The sequence below is a fragment of the Eucalyptus grandis genome, chromosome 9 (genome assembly GCF_016545825.1).
Source record: "Eucalyptus grandis isolate ANBG69807.140 chromosome 9, ASM1654582v1, whole genome shotgun sequence".
Lineage (NCBI taxonomy): Eukaryota > Viridiplantae > Streptophyta > Magnoliopsida > Myrtales > Myrtaceae > Eucalyptus > Eucalyptus grandis.
In genome coordinates, this window is record NC_052620.1 from 5,994,936 (window position 1) to 6,006,680 (window position 11,745).

General features: G+C 39.7%; 1 protein-coding gene and 1 pseudogene across 1 annotated transcript; both read left to right on the plus strand.

Annotated features, from left to right (window-relative positions):
* The first annotated feature begins 319 nt into the window (after positions 1-319).
* On the plus strand, positions 320-2,506 carry LOC104420180 (monooxygenase 2). The gene is made up of 5 exons (XM_010032073.3): positions 320-531; positions 1,076-1,138; positions 1,330-1,507; positions 1,600-1,828; positions 1,986-2,506. The coding sequence occupies exons 1-5, from the start codon at positions 320-322 to the stop codon at positions 2,504-2,506; spliced, it is 1,203 nt and encodes a 400-aa protein (XP_010030375.3).
* Positions 2,507-9,012: 6,506 nt separating this feature from the next.
* On the plus strand, positions 9,013-11,074 carry LOC104420183 (annotated as a pseudogene).
* Positions 11,075-11,745: the final 671 nt, after the last annotated feature.

Genomic DNA, 11,745 nt, shown 5'->3' on the forward strand with positions numbered 1-11,745 from the left:
ATACTTTGCTTTCCTAATAGCAATTGTTTGACATTATTCTAATCAGAGTCTAATTCTCGTGCTAAGAGATTTTTTGTGGCGTGCTCGTTTTTAAAACACGAGAACGATTTCGATTCTTCCAGGTCACGTATCTGGTCAAACGGGGAATCAAATCAAGCACGTCATTAGACGTACAAAACTGCCACAATAGCTATAAAAAGAAATGCAATTGCAATTGTCACTCTGAAATAGCTAAACCAGATCAAGAGCATAGTTTTCACACAAATAGGAAGAAAAAGATCGTAAAAAAGACACAAAAGAAGTCGAGGTTACAATTGAAATGGAGGAGGTCGTGATCGTCGGAGCAGGCATCGCGGGGCTGGCGACGGCGGTGGCCCTGAAGAAGGTCGGGGTGCAAGCACTGGTGCTGGAGAGATCGGAGGGGCTGAGAGCCGTCGGCGCAGCCCTCACCCTCTTCCCCAATGCCTGGCACGCCCTGGATGCGCTCGGGATTTCGGATAAGCTCACCTCCATTTACACTCCTTTCTTCAAGTAAGGTTTCACCTTTAAGGATAACTGCACGCATTCGGACGTAATACAAGTAATGATTGTACCATGCATTCACGTTTGTTTGAATCACTTATGGTCCCGCAATTATTCTACTATCGCACTTCATTTAAAGACCAAATGCTAGCTAGAAGTACCTGAATATTTATGTTCCATTTATTTCGCGAAAAATGAATGATTTAAAAATTATTTTCCTAAAAATAATCACTCATATCGCTTGAAATAATTAATCAATAAAAAAACATTTTCATTATCAACAACCGCATAATTTTTTTTGTAAACGATGAAAATAATTTGTGTTCATTCATTTTTGTAAGTAATACAAGCAATCATTTTAAAAAATATTTTATAATTTATTTATTTTCTGCGAAACAAACGCACTTCTACTTAATCTATGTACGTAATTGCAACTTTGTTGTCTTAAAATAGGGTTTTACGTTCGTATTCCAACCTATCTTCAGGTTTGTTTTGCTTAATTAGTTCTTGTCGGATTGAATTTCTTATAATTAATTTTTTGCTCGTGCATTAGGGGCTACGTGACCGATGTGAAGACCAAAGCCATCCAGGAAGTGCGTTATGGTGCGAGCAACGGGTACTTACTGCAGCTCTCAGATTTCTTCATTTGGATCCAATGCATCCTCTATTTTTGATTTGTCTAGTTTTACGATGATAAAACTAGACAAATTTACAATAATGACATCATTGTAGTTCAATGAAAGACTTAAAGTCCAATTGGGTAATGCGAACATTTGAAAAAAATTTACAATTTTTAAAATTTCTTAGGAACGGAGATCAACAAATAGCGGTCAACCGGAAAGTCTTATCAGAGGTCTTGGCGGAGGAATTGCCTCCAAACACCATCCGATTCTCTTCGAAGCTCACTTCCATTGAAACCCAAGTGGAGCAAGGCTCATCTATTTGTATCCTCGCGCTTGAAGATGGAACTATCATCAAGTCCAAGGTATCATAACTTCTCATACTTAGATCTCTGTTTGTAAATAATACCGCTCCCCTTCTTGTCGGAGGATTCATAGTAAATTGAGGATTTTGTAGGTTGTTATCGGATGTGACGGGGTGCATTCTAGGGTAGCCCGCTGGCTAGGGCTTGGCCCGCCAGTTGATTCTGGCCGGTCTGCAATTCGCGGGCTGGCCGTGTACCCACGAGGCCATGGGTTGAACCAAGAGTTTCAGCAGTTCGTGGATGTCTCGAAGAGGGCTGGTTTCGTTCCTCTCAACGATAAGGAGATCTACTGGTTCTTACTTTGCAAAGTTCCTCCAAAAGGTATCGGTTCCTCCTTTCGCATGGATGTATCTTGCAACAACTACGCTTGGGGAAAAGCTAATTTCATCTCTGTATCTTCGATTTATATAGGCTTAAGTAATAACGACTTAACCTTAATAAACAACGTTTTTTTGTCATCGACCCATCTCCATTTCAGATGCGGACCACGGAGGTGACCCAGATTCGATACTAAGAGAAGTGATTGATAACTTAGCCGAAGACTTTCCTCCCTTGTACCTCGACGTTGTCGGCCACTCCGACCCTTCCACATTGACGTGGGGCCCGCTGCTTTTCCGTCATCCGTGGGACGTCGTCCTTGGGAACCTGGCTCGCGCGAACATCACGGTGGCCGGAGATGCCATGCACCCCATGACGCCAGATTTGGGCCAAGGTGCGGGTTCGGCCCTCGAGGATGCAGTTGTGTTGGGTCGGCTCATTGGAAGCTCAATTTCCAAACTAGGCAAACTCGAGACGCGGGAGGTCGGGTTAGCGCTCAAGAGTTACGTGGGGGAGAGGAGGTGGAGGGCGGCGACGTTGATCACGGCGTCGTTTGTGTCGGGTTGGGTTTCACAGGATGGGTCTAGTTGGTGGATGAGGTTCCTAAGGGACGTCTTCTATAAATTTATACTGGGAAGAGCCTTTAGTGCTAGTAGGTACGACTGCGGCAAGCTTTGCTAACGTCTCCTCTTTGCCTACTGTTAGCCTGAAAATTGTCAACAGCGATCGCCGACAAGGAACGTGTTATGGTGCCAACACATTTACACAGATGAAATTCTTAGAAGGGAAACTTATTTTGATTTTTTTGTTTTTTGTTTTTTTCCATATAGGCAATTTCGATCTCGTCCTTAGTATTGTTATGAAATATGTTGACATTATGTCATTATAAATAAGTGGGTGGAAATATCTACGTACCTTCTCTTTATCATGGAACTCATCATGGAATTGTAGAAATATGAGATATATCAACGCTTCCTATGTAACAAACCGATCTACTCCACGTAGCCCCTAAAGAGTGCTTGAAGGAACCGCGCAAGGTGGTGACTGTCTGGGGTGAGTTTGACTTATTACTCACTCAACAAGACTAATCCCGATAGATGAGGAATTTGGGATTCCGCAGACTTTCCCATTTAGACCACTGACATACTCATCGGTGTATGCCCATACACCAACAATATTCTCCATTTGATGTATGTTCTGGACTAGTGTAGCCTTCGTCACCTTAAAAGCCTATCAAGAGTTGCGCATTGTTCAAGCCTTCTCACCTTAGCAATCACTTATCACCCTTGTCAGATCGGGTTTGGACCTAGTTTGTCCACAAACCACACATTTATTTGAAGTCTCACTCTGATACCATCTACAATGACTCAGCCCGTTTCACGTGGGCTAGAATGTAAAAGAGTAGGAAAATAATAATATGGGAGCATAGAATAACATACAAATTGTGAAAAGGTCAAGTTCAAAGCATAGAACAATATTTACTTCGAAATATGCCTCCTCCATTGACGACAATATTGAAAAACCTTTTAGTCAAATTTTGTGAAGAGCACTTCTTTTCATTAGTGGATTTCGTATCTTGAGAATTTATACAACCACTACGAACTATTTTAAAATTTTAAGCTGATAGATAAAAAAAATGGTTTAATACTTAAATATTCTAACTTTTCTCCTCAAGCACAGGCCAGATTTTTTGCCTAAGCCTAAAGCATGAAAATATGTAATTGAAGAAACAAATAGGACATGCAAAGATGTGAAGTGAAAACCTCCTGCTCTAATGATATAAAGTTAAGAATAATGTGAAAAGGATAATTTTTTAATCTATTTGGATATGTCATGATGAAGAGTATCATATGAGATATGCAATAAAATGTAAAGTGTATTATATAATGCTCCAAATAATTTAGCAATAAATGTGGAGATGAAAATTGTACACATATGCATATACATGCATATATATCTTCTTTTGTAATAAATTGGGTTGCTTCTACCAATTTCAAGTACTCTTGGCTCACAAGGGATCATGACTGACCTCTTTGCACTCATTGTGGCATGGCAGTGAGTACTTATAGTTTGCCTAAAATAATATTTCAACATGAGAAATAATTATGTGACTTTCACTGTGAGATTAACAGCTTATTTTGGATTACAAAAAAATAAATGACAAATAATTAACAACTTATTTTGGATCACAGATAAATAAATAATAAATAATTAAAATTTATTGTGAAATCCACTCATTCAAGAATTTATGTCTTACAATAACTGTTATTCTCACAGTAGCCCAAATAGTGTTATGCTAGCAAAGCCCCTTCAATATTTGGGAAAATTCAAACCAATTATGGCAAGCATTTATGCATTGCCTTGCTGGACTTCTTACCCAAGGAAATAAATTAATGACGAGGTTTGTTAGGAGAATGATTACCTCTTAATCTAGAAGGTAAATGACCTAGACCATGAGATGGATGTCCAAAAAAGAAATAAATTAATGACAGTTTATATGCAAAGCCCTCTAATATTTGGGAAAATTCAAACCAATTATGGCAAGCATTTATGCATTGCCTTGCGAACCAGGGAGGTTTTCTGGACTACTTAATTAAGGAAATAAATCAATGGCGAGGTTTGCTAGAATAATGATTCCCTCTTAATCTAGAAGGTAAATAACAACCTAGACCATGAGATGTATGTCCAAAAAAGAAATAAATTAATGACTGGCCATTCTAAAATGAAAGAACATCAAAGTCCTTTGCTGTGTGGCGAGCACCTTGACTCGCATATGTAAAGGTGATCGCCTCCAAGAAGATATAAAAAAATTGCTTAGATCCCTTGAAGCCTAGCTTCTCCTATGCTATTCAAAGCAGAGAAAATGATATCCACCCCTTCTGTAATCCTCAATTATTATTTTCCTTTGACTTCGTTGGTAATTGATTATTTTGGTTGAGTACCCACCAGTGGGCAGCGCAGCTGGTTGAGCTTTATGTGACATCCTGATTTTTCAAATCTGATTTCAATTGAATAAATCGAGTCTTTCATCGATGCATCTATAATGCTATTCTCTGAGCCAATAACTCATGAAATAACTAGATTATCTAGGAAAGTCATTAAGGGATTTTAACGCAAAAGACTTGAGAATTTGACCAAGATCGACTGCTCGACCATCCTAATTTGCAATGGTCATTACAGTACAATTAAAAATCGATCAGAGATCAGAGATAAGTCGATTCGACTGAGATAGGTAATCAAAATGTGGGTGATTCCACCTTATTGCAAAATTCTCATCGATCGGCACTAAATTGATTTTCTATTGTTTTGGATACCCTGTGTCCATATTTGAAACCTTGAGATTTTCACAACAACCGAGAGTTGCCAATGTGTTGAAGATATATAGTGTGACTCGAGATAAATCGATCACAGGTCAATTGCACCAAAAATTCCTAAAAGTTACCCGATAAACTAGGTCCCGCTAAAAGCGTGCCGGATTGAAAATAACCACGAATTTAAACCCGATTTCAGAAATTGAAAATTATGTGGTTTCATGATCTATTTTAGGAACGTCATTTTCAGAGATTCTGAGATTTTTACGAAAAACCGTTTCGGACGTTGCGGAAAATTAACGGAAATTCGTACGTGCCAAATTTAAGAAAATTTTGACTTCCAAGCGGGTCTATGTGTTGATGGGAATTTATAGAAATTTTGTGGACTTTTTCTTCAACGAAATTGGACTTCGAATTGGAGGAATCGGAGAAGAAATTGAAGCCGAAGTTGAGTGCCAAAAATGTGAAATTCGGATTTAAGCTTGGGGCTGCATTTTTTACTTTTAAATTGGATTATTTATGGAATTTTAAGCTAGAAAGAATTAAGGCTACGTTTGGTCGTTCGGATTTCTAATCGGGATAGGATTGGATAGGATAAGATATAAAATCCTGTGATTTTTTTATATCCCGTCCAATGTTTGGTGAATCGCAGTATTAAAGTCGGATATGTTCACATTATGTACATTTTTTTTTTTTTATATAAACGACATATTATTATAAATGAACCTAAATGTTCATAAATAAAGACGGTGAAAATATCTCGTAACACTATTCCTTAATTTATTTATTATTTATTTTATTTATTCTCTTTTTTTATATTATTTTCATTATTATTTCTTTTTCCCTTTCATCATTCTTTAATAAAAATTTATCAAATAGTAAACTGTACTAACATACCTAAAATACAAAAATACCTAAAATATATAATAAATATAAATATTTAATTTATAGGTTGAATGTTTATTATAAAATATAATTAAAATTGAATATAGAAATTAAAATAAGATTAATTAAAATAAAATTTTATTTTCTTAAATTAGAATTCAAATATTATTTATATTGAAATATAATTTCAATTTTTTTAATTTAATAAGTTTGTTATTCAAGAAAAATAACTTTCCTTTTATGGACATTAAATCCTATCCACCTTTATCCCACCTCCTCATGGGATAATTTTATCTTGTCTATATCCCCTTATATCCGACTTTATCCTATCCCGAGTGAGCACCAAACGTAGGATAGGATAAATTATATCCTATCCCGAATTTTATCCCGACTGCCAAACGCAGCCTAAGGGACAAGGAAATAAGCATGCAAGACCAAAGGGGAACCAAGCATTCAATGAGTTGGATGAGGCTTGGTGACTTTGCATTTTTTTTCTCCCAAGCTGTCGAGCACGCCATCGCCGTTCCTATTTCCTCACGTGGCTTCACTTTCATTTCCTTCGGCTTCTCTCTCATTCTTTTATCTTCTGTTTCTATTTCCTTTTGCTCCTTCTCCCTTCGAGCAAACCGAAGCTGCCATCATCACGCTCATTTCCCCCACCGAAACCCCTTTGCCTCACGCCTGCAGCCACGTTCACCGCTTCTCTCTCTCTGTTCATTCCCTCGCTTTAACACCTACACACCACCGCCTCTCCACTGAGCGTTCCTCACGCAGCCGTCCACCGAAGATTGACCGAAGACCAGCTGCAGCGAAGCCCGAAGCCCACCGTTTCTTCTTGCTTTTGTTTCCTTCGAAGATACCTGCCGCGCGTCCTTCACCCATCCACCGAGCTGCTTTCTTTGTTGCCGCGCGTCTCCCAGCTGCCAACACACTCGGTCAACTCCTCCATTTCTCTCGAAGACCAGCAGTTCCGTGGCCGCGTGAAGACGACCGAAGCAGCCCACTTGCTTCTTCGTGGCCCAGTCCGTCACCCAACGTCTTCAGCCCAGGCGGTCCTCTTCTTCAGCCCGTATCAGCCCAGCAATTCCAGTCCATCTTCTGCCGCAAGCCCAGTTGAAGTCCAGCAAGCCCGTGAATGTTCAGCCCACTTGAAGTCAGGCCCAAATCCTGTTTTCCTCAGCAGCAAGCCCACATCAATTGAAGCCTGCGAAGCAGCCCAAGCCCAGATCAAGCCCAGTCCAAGTCGGTAATAAATCTCAATTTGGGCTGAGATTTATTGGGCCAAGTTTAGGCCCGGCCCAAGTTTGCCGACGCCACTGAAAATTTGAATTTTGGCTGCCGTCGCGCCGCCGTCGCGGTGAACCGGTTTCCACAATAAACCGGTGAGTTTATGCACTAAACTCTTCTTAGTAGGCTATTGACATCTAATGGGTGTTTAGATTTATTTAATTAGGAATTAGGTGGTTAGTTAGATTAAATTAGAAATTTAATTATTTAATTGAGCATGTTAGGTGGTTAGCATGGTTTAGCTAAGGCCTAAATAAATTGTACTATTTATCTAGAGGGGTTCGGGAATTTTCCGGGTCTGTATTGATTATTAATTTAATGATTCTGGCCTAGGTTAGTATTTTTAGAATTTAAATTGATTTATTTAATTAATTTCAGTAATTATTTAATTATTAAATATTTTCTAGAAATTAGGCATGGATAGTTGATGACCGGAATTTCGTACTGATTGCAATGGTGTGGTTAATTTATGCAATTGGATGTTAAATTGCGCAAATTAAGTACTGATTGGAAATTTGAGTGTTTAATTCCATAATTTATTAATTTTCAATATTTATTCAGAAAATCCCAGGTGTCGGATTTTGACACCGAAAATGATTTTAAGTACTATATAAAATAGTGTGATTTTAAAAAGGAAGAATGTCAATTTTTTTAGGTCAAGTTGACTATATACCCACACACGAGTAATTTCATGTGAATTTCTAATACGAAGAAAACGGCCAGGCTCACCATTTTAATTAAAGCATTTGAGTGCAATGCACAGTGCCGTGGGCCATATTTGAGTGATCGTGTGATGGTTCAGAGAAATCGTCCCGGACTGTTAAGCTGGACGTTATCCCTATTTGGGATACCCCCTGGATAATTGGGAGCTGGTCACAGTAGATTCTGGGCCCTATGCTCCTTTGGGAAAGTTGTCTGAAAGAGATGTGCCGTGCTCAATAGGGTGAGACGAAGCTTGGTAATGTCAGAAGACCGCTGAACAGAGAGTAGGCCGTGCTATATGCTGAGATAAAAACTAGGAATGCATGATTAATTGAGTGTGACGTTCCAGTTGTTGAAGCTTATTTGTTGCTCATGCTCTCGTGTTGTTTGTGATATAAATTGTACTGACATGCAGGATGGAACTGAGGCGAGGTAAGTCCTCTATGCTAAATGTGTGATTGTGTGGTTAGGACGCTTATGAGCGTATTTCCCTCATAATCGGGGTTGAGATTTATATCTTACCCCGTTGTGGACTTAAATTTTTCAAGGTCATCGAGTGGAGGACCTGGAGCCGAGAGGAGGTAATCTGAAGTGTAGGTTAGTTAGGACCGCTTCTTTTTGGAGAGCCAGTCTTTTGTAGTCTTTTGGCCATAGACTTTGTACATGACTTAGTATGTTTATAAAGGCATGTTTGTTTGTGAATTTATTGTCCTACTTTTCTATCACGAGATGATTGTTGTCAGGAGATTTATAATTCGCTTCTACATGTGCAATAAAACAAAAAGAGTCGGCGACTAGTTCTGAGAAATCGCAAATTTTATCGACCAAAGAGGGATGAGCATGCGCTCGGGATTTCGAGCGTGACACTTTACTACCTCAGCGCTAAGGGAATGAGTTCAAATCTTCGTGTTGCTAACACATTTTAAGTAGAGGGCCATAGTGGTGGGGTTTTATGCTTGCTTCCCCCCAGGTATAGTCACTGCGTTAGGTGGTCGGCTGTGTCGGCAAAGTCAATAGCCTAGCGTGCCACAGTGGTCGGTGCTATTGATAGCCTGGCTAGTGGAGTCCTAGGTACCAAAAAAAAAAAAAAAAAAAAGGTTTAGGAGTATCCACAAAAATGGAGAGTTGGTGCCGCAACTCCCCCCAGGTCCTACCCCGTGAATGCTGCGCCAAAGGCCAACATTCCGATGGATACATCGCCTCATGAGGGAGATGGACACTGACATTGCATGTATCCGGCTAGGCAATGCTCACGTCATTCCCGTGACATGCCCTGAAATCGCCCGAGAATTCCTCAAGAAGCACGACGCCATATTTTCATCGAGGCCTACTTCAATAGCGACCCGAATATAGTGGTGGATTCCTCACAACCATCCTAACTCCTTATGGCGACCCATGGAAGAAAATGAGGAAGGTTATAGTTTCAGAAATAATTTCGCCCGCAAGACATCACTGGCTCCAGGGTAGAAGAACCGAGGAAGCAGACAATCTGGTTAGTACATCTACAATCGAAGCAAAAGCTCCAGCAGAACTGTAAATGTGAGGACCGTCACCAGACAATATCCTTGAAATGTGATCCGGAAATTAATGTTCGGTAAAAGATGCTTCGGAGAGGAAAGGGCGGATGGCGGACCAATCATTGCTGAGGAAGAACACATCGAGGCGATATTTACAATACTTAGGTATCTATATGCATTCTGCATATCTGACTATTTTCCTTGTTTGGTGGGGCTTGATTTAGATGGTCATGAAAAGTTCGTTGAAGAGGCTACCAGGACTGTAAACAACTATCACGACCCCATAATTGACTCAAGGATCGGAAAGTGGAGGAGGTTCGGCAATTCGAACCAGGAATTTACCAGCGATGAGCCTCATGACTTGCTTGATGTTCTGGTTACGCTCAAAGATGCAGAGGGAAAGCCATTACTAACACCTGAAGAAATCAAAGCACAAGTAACTGTAAAGATGCAGTGATGCATTGACTTGCTTCTTATTCTATAAACAGACTTAACTTTTGTATGTAAATATGTGTATCAAGATTGATCTCCATATATTATGGATAATTTCATTAATTGGTTGCCAAAATGTTGTTCATGCATTAACAAAAACTCAATTTACCATGTCGCTCTGAAGAGTGAAGTGCCTAACAAATATTACCAATCTAGATATCAATAATAAGAGAATATGTTGTAAGAGTTCATATAGCTAGTTTGTCTTGTATTTACATGAAAAAAAAATAACAAATGAAAGGTAACTGTTTTAGAAGGTTCAAAAGAAATAAGATATAATCATGATTTCTGGGGTAAAAAAGTTCGCGAATAGATAAACTGGGAAAATTCTATTTCACTTTACTTGTATCCTCTACGCATTGTTTGTGGGTCTAAATGATACATGGAAAATTTATGAGTGATGTGCAAGAGCATAACCAATCAAAATCTACGTTTGCAGGAAATAATGTTCGCAACTATTAATAATCCCTCAAATGCAGTTGAATGGGCCATGGCCGAGATGATAAACCCTCCAGACAGCAATGGATGAATTAGACAGGGTTGTTGGTAAAGAGAGACTGGTCCAAGAATGCGACATCCCACATCTTAATTATATCAAAGCATGCATTCGAGGAGCCTTCAGGCTCCATCCAGTCGCACCTTTCGTCCCTCCACACATGGCCATGTCTGATGCCATTGTCGCCGGCTACTTCATCCCAAAGGTAAGCCACGTGTTATTGAGTCGTATAGGCCTCAGGCGAAACCCTAAAGTCTGGAACAAGCCACTCGAGTTTAGGCCAGAGCGGCACCTTACTAGTGACTGCACTAAAGTTCAGCTCACCGAGCCAGACTTACGCTTCATTTCCTTCAGCATAGGGAGGCGCAGCTGTCTGGCTCCATTGCTCGGAACTACGATGACGGTCATGCTTCTCGCGAGGTTGATCCAAGGGTTTTATTGGAAGGCATCACCTGATGTCACGAGCATCAATCTCGATGAGTCCCTTGAGGATATGTTTCTCGCTGATCTGCTTGTCGCTCAAGCTGAACCGCGTTTGCCATTACATCTCTATCCTTGAGAGTTACTCTCTCCAACATGAAATGCACGAAAATAAAAGTTGACATTGCTAAGCTTGTCATATACTCCCATAATTTGAGAGGAATTATGGATCATTTTATGTATTAATCGCGCCTTTCCCCCATTGGTCATTTGATGCGAGGTTTCTTAGTTCACTAATACTCTCAAAGTGCACTCTCAAAGCGTGTTACAGTTATCGCTCAACAGTTGTAGCATGAGCAAAGTAGTCAGTATATAAGTATGAAAAAAGTCTCACCTTTGGAGCTAGCTATTGAGGTGAGTACAACCCAAGACCACTCGACATAGTGCACTTTAGCATATCAAAAAGTGAAAACAATGCATCGGACAGCCTCTTTGGCTAGTAAATAGCTACCATGACGATGCCTAGATCACACCACACAAAATGTTGCGCTTAAGGGCAAGCGATCGAACAAAATATAGACAAAAAAAAAAAAATCAGACACCAGATTTACATGGTTCAGTCGTAAAGACCTACATCTACGGGGAGAAAGTGAATTTCACTATAGATCAAGCGATACAAGGAGATTACACATTCAAGTCACTCAAACACTCTCTCGATGTTTCCCAAACCCCAATTACACAAAAACCCAAAGTGTTTATAAATAAATAACTCACTTGGTATAAACTCACGGGACAAAGTTACCACGCGTT

What these genes read in the sequence shown, in the direction of transcription:
- LOC104420180 (XM_010032073.3), top strand. Translation starts at nt 320, where the DNA reads ATGGAGGAGGTCGTGATCGTCGGAGCAGGCATCGCGGGGCTGGCGACG. An exon ending in ATTTACACTCCTTTCTTCAA is followed by an intron (nt 532 to 1,075) that starts GTAAGGTTTCAC and finishes CTCGTGCATTAG; the next exon opens with GGGCTACGTGACCGATGTGA. An exon ending in CGTTATGGTGCGAGCAACGG is followed by an intron (nt 1,139 to 1,329) that starts GTACTTACTGCA and finishes AAAATTTCTTAG; the next exon opens with GAACGGAGATCAACAAATAG.